Source organism: Hippopotamus amphibius, chromosome 3, assembly GCF_030028045.1.
Source record: "Hippopotamus amphibius kiboko isolate mHipAmp2 chromosome 3, mHipAmp2.hap2, whole genome shotgun sequence".
NCBI classification, from domain to species: domain Eukaryota; kingdom Metazoa; phylum Chordata; class Mammalia; order Artiodactyla; family Hippopotamidae; genus Hippopotamus; species Hippopotamus amphibius.
In genome coordinates, this window is record NC_080188.1 from 160,783,182 (window position 1) to 160,801,959 (window position 18,778).

The following is an 18,778-nucleotide window of genomic DNA, read 5'->3' on the forward strand; positions in this document are numbered from 1 at the left end:
GCAATAAAATGGACACAATTTGCACTTGAAATACCAAAACTCAAAAATCAGTCAGCAGTTATAAGACTGGCTGAAAGGAAGGAAAGAATGAAGAAAGAAAAGAGTGAGGGAGGAAAACCTAGAAGAAAAATAATTACTCTTGGTGATTGAGAGTAAAATTCAAATTTGAAATCAACAAGCTATTACCTTGTAAAGGGTAAATAATTAGAACTGTTTTCTCCTGCTCTATTTCAATATTTTCAAAAATATCCCCAGCTTTGAAAAAATGATTATTTGACTATATATCCATTTAATTAAAATCAATATGCTCAGATTTCAAGCACAGTGGGAAAAAATTCTTTCTGGGAAAGATAAATATTTTAAAATACATATTTTCAATTAAAAAGAACTAAAGAAAAAAGCCACAAGAAAGATGAAGATAAATCAGAACAAAAATCTTCAGGGAAGATGTGGTATATTGAAGAAATGCTAGTAGGCTGTGAAATCAATGAAACAGGTAATATTTAAGTAACAATTAATGTGGTTGAGAAGTTCAATGTAAATACCATGAAAAAATTTACTACAATAAAGAAACTGCATAGTATTAAAAAAAGTTACTGGTAATTAAATTTCAGATTATTTTAACAACACACAGGGCCGGGGGTGGCGGGGTGGGGTGGGTGGGGGGGTGGAATGAAGGGGAGTAGAAAAGAAGAGAATTTAAGCCTGCTAAAATTTGCAACATTTCAACCACCATACTTTTCATTGTTAATAGAGATACACAAGTTCTTATGTTAATATATTAAATATACAGGTAGGTAAAATAAGAATAATGTTTAATTAGCATGTTAAAATCTTTTTAATTCACTAGAGAATACAGGAACAGAGAAATCTTGATCAAAATAACAAAGGAAATTAATGAAACAAAGGAAACAAAAAGCACACACTATAAACAGTCCAAAATAAGAGGAAAGAAGTACAAAAACTCAGTTACATCAATAAATGTAAATAAGCTATGTTATACTACTAAAAAAGATTCAGATTAAGTCTAAAGAAGTAAATCTAACTATATGCTATTTATAAGAATCAAACCTAAATGACAGAGAAAGGTTGAGGATAACAAAATTGGCAAAGACCTGATAGATACATGCAAAGAAAAATAAACAAGTGGCAATATTAACATTAATAAAGAACTGAGGCCAAAAAAAGCTTTACATAGAGAGGATTCTTTTACATTAATAAAAGCTCTACCTGTGGAACAAGACAGCATTAAGATTTTTAAATTAAAATGGTTAGATATAAATTGGCATGAGAAGCTAATGAATATCAAAACTTCACAGATCAAAAAGAGAAAAAACTAATTTAAGATATAGTATTCTTGAGTAATGTCAATAGATTCCATATAGTTTTATACTGAAATATATTATATATTATATATTTATAATAAATAATAACACAATACATATATAGCATATACTTACCTGTAATATATTACATTATACAGAAAATATACTTTCTTTTCAAATTCTATGAACTGTTTATAAAAAATGATCCTACACTAGGCCACAAAAAAACCTTAAAATTAGGAATAACAAAAGGTTAGCAACAACAAAAATTCCATCAACAAATATAAAAAGCTTATCACTTCAAAAATAGAAACTCCCAGTTATAAGAAAAATTAGTACTAGGGATGTAATGACAACATGATGACTGTAGTTACATTGCTGTATGATATATAAGAAAACTGTTGGAGTAATTCTTAAGAGTTCTCATCATAAGCAAAAAAAAACTTTTTTCTTGTTTTTCTTTTTATCTATATGAGATGCTGAATGCTAACTAAACTCAGTGTGGTAATCATTTCATAATATTCATAGTTCAAACCATTATGCTTAAACTTATATACGTGAGGTATGTCAGTTACATCTTAATAAACAGGATAAAAGACGACTAAGAATAAAGAGGGGATAAAAACATCAGTTAAACTAATTCCATGGTCAAAAAGGAAAGCAAAACTACTCTCATGGAAATTAAAAGAACAAAATCATTTACAATTCAGTCACCCCTCAGTATCTGCAGGGGTGGCAGGACCCCGCTCCCTGCTGCTGATACCAAAATCTGCAGATGCTCAAATACTACTGCTGTAGTATTTGCATATAAATTGCATATGCACATCCTCCCATATACTTTAAGTCATCTCTAGATTACTTATAATATCTAATACAATGTAAATGCTATGTAAATATTTACTGGCAGGTGACAAATTCAAGTTTTGCTTTTTGGGACTTTCTGGGATTTTTCTTGGAATACTTTTCTGAGTCTGTGGTTGGTTGAATCTGCAGATGTGATACAGAGGGATGACTCTACAACCAAAAACCATAAAACACCTAGGAATATCTTACAGAATATGGGCAAAATTTGTATGCTGAAAACTGAAAACCACTGATGAGAAATTGCAGATCTAAATAAATGGAGAGATAGTCCATGTTCACAGATCAGAAACCAATACTATTAAGATGTCAATTCTTTCCAAATTGATCTATAGATGCAAACACCGATCAAAATCCTGGCAGACTTTTTGTAGAAATTGACAAATTGATTCAAAACTTTATATGGAGGGACTTCCTAGGTGGCGCAGTGGTTAAGAATCCACCTGCCAATGCAGGGGACATGGGATCGATCCCTGCTCCAGGAAGATCCCACATGCCTCGGAGCAACTAAGCCTGTGTGCCACAACTACTGAGCCTGTGCTCTAGAGACCATGAGCCACAACTATTGAGCCCGTGTGCTGCAACTACTGAAGCCCACATGCCTAGAGCTCATGCTCTACAAGAGAAGCCACCAAAATGAGGAGCCTGCACATCATAATGAAGAGTAGTCCCCACTCGCTGCAACTAGAGAAAGCCTGTGTGCAACAACAAAGACCCAACACAGCTGATAAATAAATAATAAACAAATAAATTTATTTAAAAAAAAGAAATTTTATATGGAAAGGCAAAGGACATAGAACATCCAAAATAAAAAAGAAATACAAAGGTAGAGGACTCACACCACCTGATTCCAAGACTTACAGAATTCTAAGCTACAGAAATCAAAATTGTGTGCTACTGGCTTACGAACACATAAAACAGACAAAAGGAACAGAACAGAAGCTAGAAATAGACCTACACAGATAAGGTGAACTGATTTTCAACAAAGATGCTATAAAGCAATTCAGAAAGGATAGTCTTTTTAACAAATGGTGCTGGAACACCTATCCAAACATACCTTGATTCCTACCTTGCACCATATACAATAGTCAACTCAAAATGGAGTACATAGAGCTAAAAATAAAACTTAAAACCATAAAACTTCCAGAAGAAAATACATGAGAAAATCTTTGAGACTTTGGGTTAGGTAAAGACTTACTAGAAAAAGAAAAATACAACCCAAAAAGAAAAAAAATTGATAAACTATATTTCATCAAAACAAAAAACTTCTGTTCTTCAAAAGATACTGTATTAAAAGCACTCACTGGGACTTCCCTGGTAGCACAGTGGTTAAGAATTTGCCTGCCAATTCAGGGGACACAGGTTCAATCCCTGGTCCAGGAAGATCCCACATGCTGTGGAGCAACTAAGTCTGTGTGCCACAACTACTGAGCCTGCACTCCAGAGCCTGCGAGCCACAACTACTGAGCCCATGCACTGCAACTACTGAAGCCTGTGTGCCTAGAGCCCGTGCTCTGCAACAAGAGAAGCCATCGCAATGAGAAGCCTGTGCACCACAACCAAGAGTAGCCCCCTCTCACCACAACTAGAGAAAAGCTTGCAGGTAGCAACAAAGACCCAATGCAGCCAATAAATAAATAAATGTTAAAAAATAAAGGCACAGAGATAGGATCAAGATGGCGGAGTAGGAGGATGTGCACTCATTCCCTCTTGTAAGAGCACTAGAATTACAACTAACTGCTGAACAGAAAGACACTGGAACTTACCAAAAAAGACACCCCCACATCCAGAGACAAAGGAGAAGCCACAATGAGACGGTAGGAGGGGCACAATCGCGTTAAAATCAAATCCCATAAATGCTGGGTAGGTGGGTGACTCACAAACTGGAGAACAGTTATACTGCAGAAGTCCACCCACTAAAGTGAGGGTTCTGAGCCCCACATCAGGCTTCCCAACCTGGGAGTCCAGCAACGCGAGGAGGAATCCCCAGAGAATCAGACTTTGAAAGCCAGTGGGATTTAATTGCAGGACCTCCACAGGACTGGGGGAAACAGAGACTCCACTCTTAGAGGACACACAAAAAGTGTGCTCACCAGGACCCAGAGGGAAGGAGCAGTGACCCCACAGGAGACTGAACCAGACCTACCTGCTGGTGTTGGAGGGTTGCCTGCAGAGGTGGGGGCAGCTATGGCTCACAGAGGAGAAAGGGGCACTGGCAGCAGGGGTTCTGAGAAGTGCTCATTGGCGTGAGTCCTCCCAGAGTCTGCCATGAGCCTCACCAAAGAGACTGTAAGCTCCAGTGCTAGGTAGCCTCAGGCCAAACAACCAACAAGGTAGGAACACAGCCCCACCCATCAGCAGACAAGCAGATTAGAGTTTTACTGAGTTCCCCCCACCAAATCGGATTAAAGTCTTACTGAGCAACGCCCACCCAGCCCTACCCACCATCAGTCCCTCCCATCAGGAAGCAAGCACAAGCCTCCTAGATAGCTTCCTCCACAAGAAGGAAGACAGCAGTATCAAGCAGTATCAGCAGTATTTCGTCTTGTGGAACTGAAAACCACAGCCACAGAAAGATAGAGAAAATGAAAAAGCAGAGGACTTTGTACCTGATGAAGGGACAGGATAAAACCCCAGAAAAACAACTAAATGAAGAGGAGATAGGCACCCTTCCAGAAAAAGAATTCAGAATAATGATGGTGAAGATGATCCAGAACTTTGAAAAAAGACTGGATGCAAAGATCAAAATGTTTACCAAAGACCTAGAAGAAGTAAAGAGCAAACAAACAGAGATATGCAACACAATAACTGAAATGAAAAATACACTAGAAGGAACCAACAGCAGATTAGCTGAGGCAGAAGGGCGAATAAGTGACCTGGAAGACAGAATGGTGATAATCACTGATGCAGAAATGAATAAGGAAAAAAGAATGAAAAGAACTGAAGACAGCCTAAGAGACCTCTGGGACAATGTTAAACGCACCAACATTCGCATTATAGGGGTCCCAGAAGGAGAAGAGAGAAAGGACCCGAGAAAATATTGGAAGAGATTACAGTTGAAAACTTCCCTAACATGGGAAACGAAATAGCTACTCAAGTCCAGGAAGCGCAGAGAGTCCCAGGCAGGATAAAAGGAGGAACACACCAAGACATATGGTAGTCAAACTGACAAAAATTAAAGACAGAGAAAAGTTATTAAAAGCAACAAGGGAAGAATGACAAATAATATACAAGGGAACTCCCATAAGGTTAATAGCTGATTTCTCAGCAGAAACTCTGCAAGCCAGAAGGGAGTGGCATGATATATTTAAAGTGATGAAAGGGAAGAACCTACAACCAAGAATTCTCTACCCAGCAAGGATCTCATTCAGATTTGATGGAGAAATCAAAAGCTTTACACACAAGCAAAAGCTAAGAGAATTCAGCATCACCAAACCAGCCCTACAACAAATGCTAAAGGAACTTCTCTAAGCAGGAAACAGAAGAAAAGGACCTACAGAAAACAAAACAATTAAGAAAATGGTGACAGGAACATACATATTGATAATTACCTTGAATGTAAGTGGACAAAATGCACCAACCAAAAGACACAGACTGGCTGAATGGATACAAAAGCAAGACCCGTATACATGCTGTCTATAAGAGACCCACTTCAGACCTAGGGACACATACAGACGGAAAGTGAGGGGATGGAAAAAGATATTCCATGCAAATGGAAATCAAAAGAAAGCTGAAGTAGCGATACTCATATCAGATAAATTAGACTTTAAAATAAAAAATGTTACAAGAGACAAGAAAGGACATTACATAAAGATCAAGGGATCAATTCAAGAAGAGGAGATAACAATTATAAATATATACGCACCCAATATAGGAGCACCTCAATACATAAGGCAAATGCTAACAACTATGAAAGAGGAAATGCAAGGCAGAAAGAGAGACACAGATGTAGAGAACAAACATATAGATACCAAGTGGGGAAACTGGGGAGGGTTGAGGGGGAATGAATTGGGAGATTGGGATACCAAATTGTACATTCTAAATATATGCTGTTTATTGCCTGTTAACTGTATCTCAATAAAAGTTCTTAAAAAAAAATAAAGGCACATACTGGCAGAAAATATTTGCAAAATACACATCTGATAAAGTATTTGTATCTGGAAATATATAAAGAGCTCAGTAACAAGAAAAAAACCTAAAATAAACAAACAAACAAATAAATAAATAAATAAAAGATTAGAACAGGTACTTCTCCAAAGAAGAGATCTGGTTGACACGTCTAGAAGATGTTCAACATCATTTGTCATTAGGGAAATGTAGATTAAAATGGCAATGGGAAACCACTACACAACTGTTTAAATGGCTAAAATTACAAAACCATACAATAAAAAGTGCTAGCAAGGATCCAGAACTACAACTCACACACTGCCTCTGAGTATGTAAAATGGTGCAGCCATTACAGAAAACAGTTCGGCAGTTTCTTACAAAGTTAAACATATATTTACCACATAACCCAACAATTCTGCTCCTAGGTATTTAACCAAGAAACATCCTACAAAGATCTGTACAATAGGAGCTTTATTTATAATAGTAAAAATAAACCCCAAACCTGGAAACAGCTCAAACGTCCATCAAGTTGTGAATGGATAAACAAACTGTGGTCCGCATACTGGGATACTACTCAGCAGTTAAAAGGAACTACTACTTCATGTAACAACATGGATGAATCACGCTAAGCATTACGTAAGCAAAAGAAGGCGTACCCAGGGCTTCCTAGGTGGCGCAGTGGTTAAGAATCTACCTGCCAATGCAGGGGACACAGGTTCGATCCCTGCTCCAGGAAGATCCCACATGCCACGGAGCAACTAAGCCCGTGTGTCAAAAAAAAAAAAAAAAAAAAAAAGAAGGCGTACCCAAAAGGCTACATATTGTATGATTCCATTTATATTTTGGAAAGGCAAAATTACAGGGATAGAAATCAGTTCGGTGGTAATCAGGGATTAAGGGAAAGAATGACTAGAGGGTCCTGAAGGAACTTTTGGGAATGATGTGAAAATGTTCTATATCACAACTGTGGTGGTAGTTACACAATTATATATATACATTTGTCAAAATTTGAACTGCATATCTAGAACTGTATACCTAGAAAAGTTTCTGTAAATAGATTATACTGCAATAAATTGAATAGAAATAAGAAAAAAGTAAGAAATGAAGTGCATTTCAAATTAATGCAATGGGAACATTAAAAGTTGTGATTTATGGAATATGGCCAACCTGTACTAAGAGGAAAATTAATAGCTTTAAGTGCTTTCATTATTAACCAGAAGAATAAAAATAAATATATCATTTGAAAAGCGTAAGAAAGCCATGCTTCTGGAAAGAAAAGGGGAATATAAACATAAACACAATAGTAAGAATAAAATAAAGATAAAATTTAAACACAGATACTAAAAATTGTATCGATACTAATGAATCTGCAAAATAAATTAAATGGAAAACAAACTACCAAAACTGATTCAAGAAGAGGTAGAAAACTTTGAAAGGGCAATAACCATGTAAGTAATTGGAAATATTCTCAAAACTCTATCCCTGGGAGAAGTTCCAGTTTCAGATGGACTTATGGCACTTTTAAAGCTATACCTTCAGAAGACAGAAAATGTTTGTGTCATAGCTCTTAACCATTTCAGAGCATGGAAAGGACAACTATTTGCACTGCATTTACATTTTACTTACAATTACTTACATAGTACTTATACTGTATTAGGTATTATAAGTAATCCAGAGATAATTTAAAGTATATGGGAGGATATGTATAGGCTATATGCAAAAACTACACCATTTTATACAAGGAACTTGAGCATCTGAGGATTTTGGTATTCAGCAGGGGGTACTGTAACCAAGCCCCCAAAGATATCAAGGGACAACTGCATAGCAATTAAAGGAAAAAAACATGCAAACCACATGGATGAGTCTCATCAGTATAATGTGGAACAAAAGAAGTAAAAACAAACAAAACTAAACAATTTTTTTTAGGGAGGCATATATATAGGTGGTAAATCTACAAAGAGCAAAGAAATGATTATCACAAAAGTCAAAATAGTGGTTTCCTTTGGGGGGGTATTAAGGCTCTGATCTGGGAGAATCATGTGAGAGAAGGAAGCAGGGTTCTGTGATTTTGCAGTGTTCTATTTCTAGCTGGATTGTGGTTACACAGGTTTTGACTTACAATTATTATTTTAAACTATTAAATATAAGTTATACATAATACTTTTTTGTATGTGTGATATATCTCAAAATAAGGAAAGAAATGAGATGGAATAATATAGTGCTCTCACCGCGTTTGGTTCCCTAAAGTGACTGAGCACATTCTCGTCCTGGACAGTATGTTTAGTAGAAAAAACACCAGAGGACAGAGCTCTCTTAATTAAATTCTTAATTAAGTCCTCTTCAGAAGCTCTCAAGGCATATGAAGTCTCTCTGAACCCTAATGTGCTCATCTATTAAGTGCAAATACTAATAACTGTCCTTATCTCTTGGGATATTTGTGACTGTCAATCACAATATACTGAAACATGGTTAGAGAATTGCAAACAAACAAAAAAACAAACACAGCAGCTCAGTTTTCATAATTTGAAATTCAAAGGTTTTTGTTACACTGTAGCTATGTTGATACCAAGAGATAACAAAATCCATGAAAATAAAGACTGAATTTTAACAATTTTCCATTTCAGTTTAAGCAGCATTTTTTTTAAAGTGGTGCATCTGTTACCAATAATGGGTAAACAAATAGGGTTCCACTTTGAGAAAAAATAAATATAAAACATGAATTTAACCTAAGAAAGGCTATAAAAGATGTCACATTTAAAGTCTAGAGATTGAGATCTGCTCTTGTATTTACAAAAGAAAACTTAAGAATGTCTTTTCCTCTGTGTGAGAAGGAGACATACACTTTGCCGTTATCCATCCAGTACCTTTCCCCTAATAAATCACAGTCAGTATCAAAACTGTTCTCCCTAAATTGAGTAAAGGAGAGAGGAATAAAATAAACAATTTAACTGGGCTTCTCAATTAGCCTTGGTGATGCTATGGGACAATTAAAAAGAAACCGGGAAGCAAGTCTAATTCACTAAAACAAACCTAAACATTAAAGGATGTAAGTTTTTTAATAACAAAGTAATATCCTTATATGGTGACATTTCATAACCAGACTTATTATGGTGATCATTCTGAAATGTATAGAAAAAAATTACTATGTTGTGTAACAGGAACTAACACAGTATTACAGCTCAATTATACTTCAAAAGCAAGCAAACAAATAAACAAACATACACACAAACTCATAGAAAAAGAGATCAGATTTGTGGTTACCAGAGGCGGGGGTAATTGTGTGAAGGCAGACAAAACGCACAAACTTCAGGTTATAAGATAAATAAGTACTAGGGATGTAATGTACAGCAGGATAAATATAATTAACACTGCTGTAAGTTATGTATGAAAGTTGTTAAGAAAGTAAATCCTAAGAGTTTTCATAAACAAAAATTTTTTTAATTCTTTAATTTTGTATCTATGGGATGATGGATGTTCACTAAACTTATTGTGATAATCATTTCATGAGGTATGTAGGTCAAATCATTATGCCATACACCTTAAAATTATAAGTGCTGTATGTCAACTATATCTCAATAAAACTAGAAAAAATAGAGGGAAAAAAATAAAGAAGTTTTATCTATTTACTTTGTCACTTCTAACTTCTGCCACAATCAACAATGCTTTTAGAAATTTTTCATCTTTAAAGACTTAGAAGATGACAAATATAAAAATGTTAAAGCAAAACAATTTGCTCTATTACAACGTTATATTATTTGTATATATAAAATATAAATGTTCAAAGTTCTTCATACCTGAATGTTTTCCCTGCTCCAAGTATGTGGTGTTTTATTGGCAAGTAATTTCAGATCTTGAATAGCAAGTCTCTTTACTGCTTTCCTGGGGTCATTCTTCAAATACTGCAATAGAAGCTGAATCTATGAAGGAAATGAGTCACTCCATGAATGAGGCTGTCACTGAAATTAGCATTAGGAACACAGTGTAGCTTGGTGAAACTTTTAGATTTGCGACAGGGCTCATTTCAAATTACAGCCCTGTCATTTATTTGCTATGTGCTCGTGTTTGGGCCTCTTTCTCTTCTTGTATAAAAATACACTATCACTTAACTTGCAAGGTTCTAGCACAAAACCTGGCCTTAAACACTCAATTCTTCCTTTTTTTTTTTCCTGCCAACTCCATGCTCTGCCACATACCCCCACCTCCACCTCATTTTTCTCAAGGCTCCCAATAATCAGCACTGTGAATATAGAGAGGGAAAAAGCAAGCAAAAGGAAATTAAACTTTCTCTGATTTTTATCGGAGAAACGAATCTTAATATTATCAAAACTTACAGGTTACTTATCTTTTAGTGTATATACTTAATACGCAAGTTTACTGAAGAAAAGGCAGTTTAAAGAAAATTGAAATTACCTGCTTAGGTGTATCAACCAAAGATGAAGCTGCAAGCAGAGTAAAAGTGTGCAAAGAAACAATCACCATTTTGGTGGAAGGATAGGACGTGACTAGCTGTTGTAAAAGCTGGCGAGCACTGGACGCCAAGATTGCATCATGGTGCATGTGCTGCAGGATGGGGATCAACTTCAGCTTCAAGTCTACTGGCGTGGCTAGACCTAGACACAAAAAGAGGGCTTAGAGATTTCTGACCATCATCCTGGGTAATATTTCACATGTAAAAGGTCTGATTCAATTAGCAAAATGACTGTTTAAAAACTAACAGCATACTGGTATTACGTTTATAACAGTAAAGATAATTACACTAGAGGTAATCAACAAGTTCAGTAGTTTTTTTCAAAAGTATTTATCCTAACATTAATTTGGCAGTGATTGTAAAACTACATGCTGATAGCAGAAAATGCCTTGAAAAGGCATGGTAGAAAGCAGTCATATTTGTGGCCTATTTCTTCTCAAAGCACACTAAAAGATATACATACACACGTAAATATATACACATGTATTTGCACAAACTCAATGGTGATAATTTGATTATATTTACAATCTTCATTTCCTTCAACACTAAGTCAAGATCAGGATGTGAACAGACTGTGTGTTGAGCAGTTTTGAAGTTCTCTGAACTTTGTGTAGCAATGCCTTCCTTTACAGCATACACAGCTGGAACTCCATGAGGATTAATTCCAAAGCATCTTTTCCTGTCAACATTGGAGCTAAATAAACAAAAAAGCCTTCTCTTCTACAGCATGGCTTTGCGGTGACAGTGAATTAAAAATTGTCAGTCATAATGTTCTACACATATGTCAAAAACTAATTTATCTCTGCTGATCACTGGTTTTGCCATTGTGAAGTAACCATTAGTGTGAATACATAATAGCATTTCAACATCCAGCAGTGGCTTCCATCAACTAATCAACTAACTCCCTTACTATTTGGCCTCTCTTTGAGTTTAGCCAAAGCAGAGAGCCTCAGGAGATGGGAGGGAGAAGAATGAGGTAAGAGTATTTACTCCCTGGTTCTTTCTCAGCAGGGTCATATCAGGCTTATGTTATTACTGTTTTGATCCTTAAGGTACTGAATGCATTTGAATGACTATTCTCTTTGAAATTCTCTTTCTCAGTGGCTTGCTTTTTCACACTCTTCCAGGTTTTTGTCCTTTCTCTGGTTGTCCTTTATCAACCTCTTTGTAGTCTCCTCTTTTATCCACACTTTAATTTCTGGTATTCCTTGGGGTTGGTAATAAATTATTTTCTTACCCTATGTACTTTCCCTGAATGAGCTGATATAATCCCATGGCTTCTATCATCACTTATATGCTTTTAAAGACAGCCTCCCCCTCTCCTCCAGGCCCCCTTAACTTCAGATACGTATATCCCATTACCTTCTGATCATCTCCAATGGGATGTCTCAGAAATGTTTTATACTTAATATGGCCCAAAAAGAACTTCTAATCTTTACTATGAAATTGCCCTCCAAAACTTTTCCCATTTCAGGATACAATAACTCCATATTTAAAGCTCCCCAGACCTTGGAGTCTTTCTTGATTCCCTTATTTTTCTCACACCCACATCCAAATTTATTAACAAATCTTGTTGGCTTCTATCTTCAAAATATAACCCAAATCTGACTGTCTTTCCACCTTCACTGCTATCACATTGGTCCATTTCTACCACCATCCTTTGACTGGATCATTGCAGAAGTTTCCTAAGTATTCTCTCTACTTAGGCCTTCCCCCATGGTAGACTCCTTTCCCATGTCCTGTCCCCCCGCCCTCCCGCAAAGGCTATTCTCAGTCCAGCGGTCAGAGGATTCTTTGTGTTTACAGACATCTTTCCTGAAAGTTTAGGGAGACTCAAGGTTTTACTTTGCAGAAACACAAGCAGCTTAAAATTAAATTTAAGGATACTTTATTCTTAAAATTCGCCTGCCACTTTCATATCTTAGATTCTAATTTTCCTCCACCTTACCCCCATTCCTACCCTTGTGCTTTTTCTCCCCTTCTCTCTTTCTACCTCCTAATTCCTGTTCATTTACTTTTTTACATAGATAAAACTTAAGGAACAAAAATGAATCTTAAATATGCATATTAATGGATTTCTACATATGAATATACCCATACAACCATCACTCAAGTTATACAGAATCCTCCAGCATCCTAGGAGGCTTACCTGTATAACTCCCTTGCTATTTGCCCTCTGGCTAGGTGGAGAGCCCCAGCAGATGGGAAGAGAAGAATGCTCAGGTTAGAGTATTTATTCCTTGGCTCCTTCTCTACAGGGTCAAATCAAGTCACATCACACTGAAGGTCAGTTTTTCAAAGGGGCCCTCTTGACATGACTCCAGGTTCTGGTAACCACTCCTTCCCCTGCACCCTAGAGGGATGCAGGACTACATCATCCCCTATAGTTACCCTTCCCACACCTTTATAAATGGTTCCTTCATTAAGCCCTATTTGAATTATCTCAGTTCAAGTGTGACATCTGTTTCCTGCTGAGGTCTTGCCTGATACAGCAGGCATTCAATAAAAACCTGCTCAGTGAATGAGTGATCCTTCCTTCTAATGATAGCTTTCTGCAGATACTTCCTTCTAATGATAGCTTTCTACTCCTTTTCTGGCAGTAGTGGAAAAAAGACAAAGGAATAAAGGGAAACAGGACAAAGCTAAACTACTCTATCTTGGTTTGCAATTAAGTGATTTTATTGTGGCTCCATTTCCTTTTCCATAAAATAGAGGTAATAATATTACGTATCCAAGTCTGCCAAATCGCACAATTCAAAGAAATGCCATTTAGAAAAATACAAAGAAAGTCGTGTTCTCTAGAGTTGTGCAATGCTGTAACCCCAGAGCTTCCTTTTATGAATATTATGAGGGTAAATGGGGTAATACACATGAAGCACAGTATGGAAGATGAGATTAGAAGACTAAGGCTTTGTAGGCTACCGTAAGGAATTTGGATTTGAGTTTAGTTGCAATTGGAAGATACTGGAGGGACATTAGCAGAGTGGAGAAAGTCCCAGAGCTCCTAACAACACTGGTCTCCCCCAGGTCAGAATGTTTTCCCCCTAAATACCTGCATTTCTCACTCAAATATCATTTTATTAGAAGTCTTCCTTGATCAACAGATATAAAACAGAAACATACCCCCTGCTATCCTGCCATCTACTCTGGGGACTCTTTACCCTTCTTACCTCACTTGTTCTCCACAGCAGCACCTGATATGTCATAAATTTATTTGTCTGTTGCTACCACCACCCCTTCTACCATTAGAATGTAAGCTACATGAGGGCAAGGGCTTTGTTTTGTGTACTACTGTAACCTAAGCACCTAGAATAGTCTGGCATTTAGAAGACACTTAATAAACATTATTTGAATGAATAAATGAATGAATAGTGAACAGCACATAGTAAGTACTTAATAAATGTTAGCAGCTATTATTAATATAAATCCCATTAAGTCACTTCACAATACCAAATGAAGCATACGTACCTTGAATCATTTCACTGATTTTGTTACAGATTCCTACAGCAAAATCCCTTTGGAAAGAGAAAACAGCAAAATCTTTAAAGCCAAAAATTTAAATTTGCTTTAGTTTTCTAAAGACTTAAAAGAAATAGAACACAGTAAGCACAGGAGAAATGCAATACTCCAAATCACAATTAATATTCCTAAGGTCAGGTGCTGGGGGTGGGGTAAGAAATGCAACTGAAACCAAAACTCCAAACAGCAACTAGGCTTACGCCAACACTGTTCCCACATGATTTTGATGGAAAGATGCTCTGATTTACGAGTACTGTTGCAATTTGCAAGTTGCATTCAGACACTGTCTAAAAGACTCAAGGTCACTATCTCAGTCGACGATGTTTTGGGACTCACTTTTAATTAAGAAAAGCTTTTAACACACAAGCTGATCACTTACGTAAACAACAAAATATATACCAAATATTCTGAATTTTAGAAAAACAGAGTTAAGTATGAAGTAGTAGAAATGTAGTAGGAAATACACGTAGAATCTTACACAAGAGCCAAATTATTTAAAAGTAGCGATTTTTTAGATTAAAAATCTAAATGAAAGACCAGATGCTATAAAACTCCTAGAGGAAAACAGGCAGAATAAATACTCTTTGACATAAATCGCAGCAATATCTTTTTGGATCTGTCTCCTAGAGTAATGGAAATAAAAATTAAAGTTAAACAAATGAGATCTAACTAAACTTAAAAGCTTTTGCACTGCAGAGGAAACCATAAGCAAAGTGAAAAGACAACCTATAGAATGGGAGAAAATATCTGCAAATGATGTAACAGACAAAGGATTAATCTCCAAAATATACAAACAGATCATATAGCTCAAAATCAAAAAACCAAACAACCCAATCAAAAACTGGGCAGAAGATCTAAATAGATATTTCATAGAAGAAAGAAGACACATAGATGGCCAAAAGGCATATGAAACGATGCTCAACATGAGCTAATTATTAGAGAAGTGTAAATCACAACTACAGTGAGGTATCACCTCACACCAGTCAGAATGGCCATCATCAAAAGGTCTACAAACAATAAATGCTGGAGAGGGTGTAGAGAAAAGGGAACCCTCCTACACTGTTGGTGGGAAGGTAAATTGGTACAGCTACAATGGAGAACAGAAGGGAGGCTCCTTAAAAAACTAAACACAGAGTTACCATATGATTCTGCAACCCCACTACTGGGCATATACCCAGAGAAAACCGTAATTTGGAAAGATACATGTACTCCAATGTTCACTGCAGCACTATTTACAATAGCCAAGACATGGAAGTAACCTAAATGGCCATCAACAGATGAATGGATAAAGAAGATGTGGTACACACACACACACACACACACACACACACACACACACAATGGTATATTACTCAGCCATAAGAGAGAATGAAATAATGCCATTTGCAGCAACATGAATGGACCTGGAGATTATCATACTAAGTGAAGTAAGCCAGACTGAGAAAGGCAAATACCATATGATATCACTTATATGTGGACTCAAAAAAAAAAAATGATACGAGTGAACTTACATACAAAACAGAAATGGAAAACAGATTTGTGGTTACCAAGGGGGAGGGGGAGGAGGAATAAATTGGGAGTTTGGAATTAATATAGACACACTACTATATATAAAATAGATAACCAATAGGACCTACTGTGTAGCACAGGGAACTATATACTCAGTATCTTGTAATAGCCTATATGGGAAAAGAATCTGAAAAAGAATAAATATATATGTATAACTGAATTACTCTGCTATACACTTAAAACTCAACATTGTAAATCAACTATAGTTCAATTAAAAAAATAAAATAAAAATAAAGTAGCCATTTAAAAAATATTATATATGTGTAAAGTATTTTCCAAGGTGTTGCCTTTGAGTTTTTTATAGTTGAAACACTACTGAATGTTGCAAAAGTTATTAATAACATAAATGCTTGGGATAAAACATTGTACAAAGCATAAGGAAACATGACAGATAATATGATCAAACTTGGCTCTTAGTCATGATAAATGATATACAAGGCATGAAATACTTCCTTTTTGCAGTTTGATGGATGTCTATATAAAGTATTTTCTGCCATTATTATTTAATATTCTCTGACAAAATGGAAAACACACATAAAGTACACAGTGCTTGTCTGCAGGAAAAGTACCACGTAATCATTTGTACTCACAATATTTTTTTAATTAATTAATTAATTTATTTATTTTGGGCACACAGCATGCGGGATCTTAGTTCCAGGGATGGAATCCATGCCCCCTGCAGTGGAAGTGCAGAGTAGTAACCGCTGGACTGCCAGGGAAGTCCCTCAATCATTTGAATTATGAGATGAACTAGCCATTTTTTTCATGAAACTCCATAATTATTCAGAGTTGGCTATTTGCAGATATTTTCTAAAACGATGAATAAAGTAAGCTTGTAACTTTAAGAAAAATAACTGGGAAAATTTTTTGCTAATCTTAGCTTCTAAGCAAATATTAGCATTTCAGAAAATTTGTATCTGTCACCATGAGCTTGACAGCTTAATATTTAAAGACTTTCCTGATGAGATCAGTGATAATAGTTAACAAATGTGATCCTTTGAATTTTACAAGGAGAAGGGTCAACACTTGTAGGCCTTGCATAACACAGTGGAACCAGTATTTTCCAAAAGACCAATATCTAAGATATAAAACCATATACGGATTAGAGATGGCAATGGATTTCAATGCAACAGTACATGTTCACTGATATGGTTTTAGAGTTCACACGGCAATTAACCCTTAAGAACAAACATTTTTCTAGTTTTGGTATAGTATCAAAGAGAAACGTCCATAATTACCTGTAAAGCCTGTAAAAATACCCCTCTCTTTTCCAACTACGTATATCTGTGTGAGGCTGGATTTTTTTTTATATACTTTAACCAAAATAACACATTGCAGCAGAAACAGTGAACGCAGAATCAGATGTGAGAATCCAGTCACACGTTAAAGCGATTTGTAAAAATGTAAAACAATGCCACTCTTCCCACAAAACTGAATTTGCTTTCGAAAATAATTATTTTCATAAGGATATTTTTATGTTACCCTATTAGGAATTTTTTATTTTTTAAATTAATAAACATTTTTAATATTTAGGCATTTTCACTTCTAATATAGTAAATATCAACCAATATAATCCACATAAACAAAAAAAGCCTTTGAGGGCTTCAATAATATTTGAAGAGTGTAAGGGGATTCTGATACCAAATAGTTTGAAAACTATTGCTCTGATATCAGCCTCACATTCCATAAGAAAAAGTAGGCTATAAACATCTTTCAGGTATACAGCAAGAGGTAGATTAGGTATGTACAGATAACCTGTTCACATTTCAGAGCGCTCTTGTACTTGTTATTTCTTCTGCTTGTAACATCCTTCCTCTAGATGGCTGCCTCTTCTTCAGCACTCAGTTTCAGCTCAAATGTCACCTCTTCAGTGAGGCCTTCCCTGATCACTCTACCTAAGTAGCTCACTCAGGTCATCATTACAACAACAAAACTATTACATTTTTCTGTAATATTAATGAGCAGCTGAAACTATTTTGTGTTTAGATAACAACAGGGCATTCATCTTTTCCACTCCTGTACTCCTAGTGCTTGGAACAGAGTCTGGACATAATGAATATTCACTAAGCATTTCTTCACTAACTATATAATAACTTTTTTATAACAACTCAAAGTTTAAAAATCTGTTATAGGCCTTTAGGGTCAATAAATGGCAAGTTAGAAGCCTGCAGTTTTCTGTCTTTCTTTCTTTTGGTCTAATAATATTTTTAAAAATTCTTAATGTCAGCATTAAGAGTTGGTTAAGAATCTATAGACTCATGTGGTGAGACTAAATAGAATCATCTGATTCTCCAACTTCTTTCCACCCCCTACCCCCACTCCAAAATTCAGATCTATCAACACTGGTCATACATTCCTGCACTGTCACCATCTGCTAGTACCCAGAAGCAGCTACCCTTTTTAGATGGTGAGCACACTCCTCAGTTCACCACAGTTACCACTAGAGGTCACGTCTCTCATTGACAATGCCTCTTTGGTCCCTGAAGGCATTTGGGTTTGCAACTCCTTGCTCTGAGACTAGCTCTTAAAAATAATAACCTTTTTCAGAACAAGTTACATGTGGTTATGGTAGCAGACACATGGAAACAGGATTAAATAAATTCTTAAATTCTTTTTTGGCCAGTTACTCTAATTTGTTTAAGATCCAAAACTGGTAGAGACACTAAGATGAAAATCTGTCAGTATTGGTTGAGATACTTGATCTCAAGCCAGGTCATCACTTCTGGGGGAAGAGGTAAATGCTAATCTGAAAAAGATTTATTTCCTTAATTTCACACTCTGATACATTAAGATGGGTCCTTCAGACTTTCCTATTGCACTAATTTGGTATTTTTAAATATCACAAATAACAAGTATACCATATCGAAGCCTGGTATGTGAAAAACTGTTTCTACATAAACTGTTAAATGTTTATTGGTCATCAAGTCTA

General features: G+C 35.9%; 1 protein-coding gene across 1 annotated transcript in view; it reads right to left on the bottom strand.

Moving 5' to 3' along the window:
- The window catches only part of INTS7 (integrator complex subunit 7), a 97,243-nt gene that overhangs the window by 60,180 nt on the left and 18,285 nt on the right, over positions 1-18,778 (bottom strand). The window contains exons 5-7 of the mRNA XM_057728173.1: positions 14,230-14,276; positions 10,704-10,903; positions 10,088-10,210 (exon numbers count right to left, since the gene is read on the bottom strand). Coding sequence (XP_057584156.1) covers positions 10,088-10,210; positions 10,704-10,903; positions 14,230-14,276 — 370 coding nt within the window. The remainder of the gene's footprint in view (positions 1-10,087; positions 10,211-10,703; positions 10,904-14,229; positions 14,277-18,778) is intronic.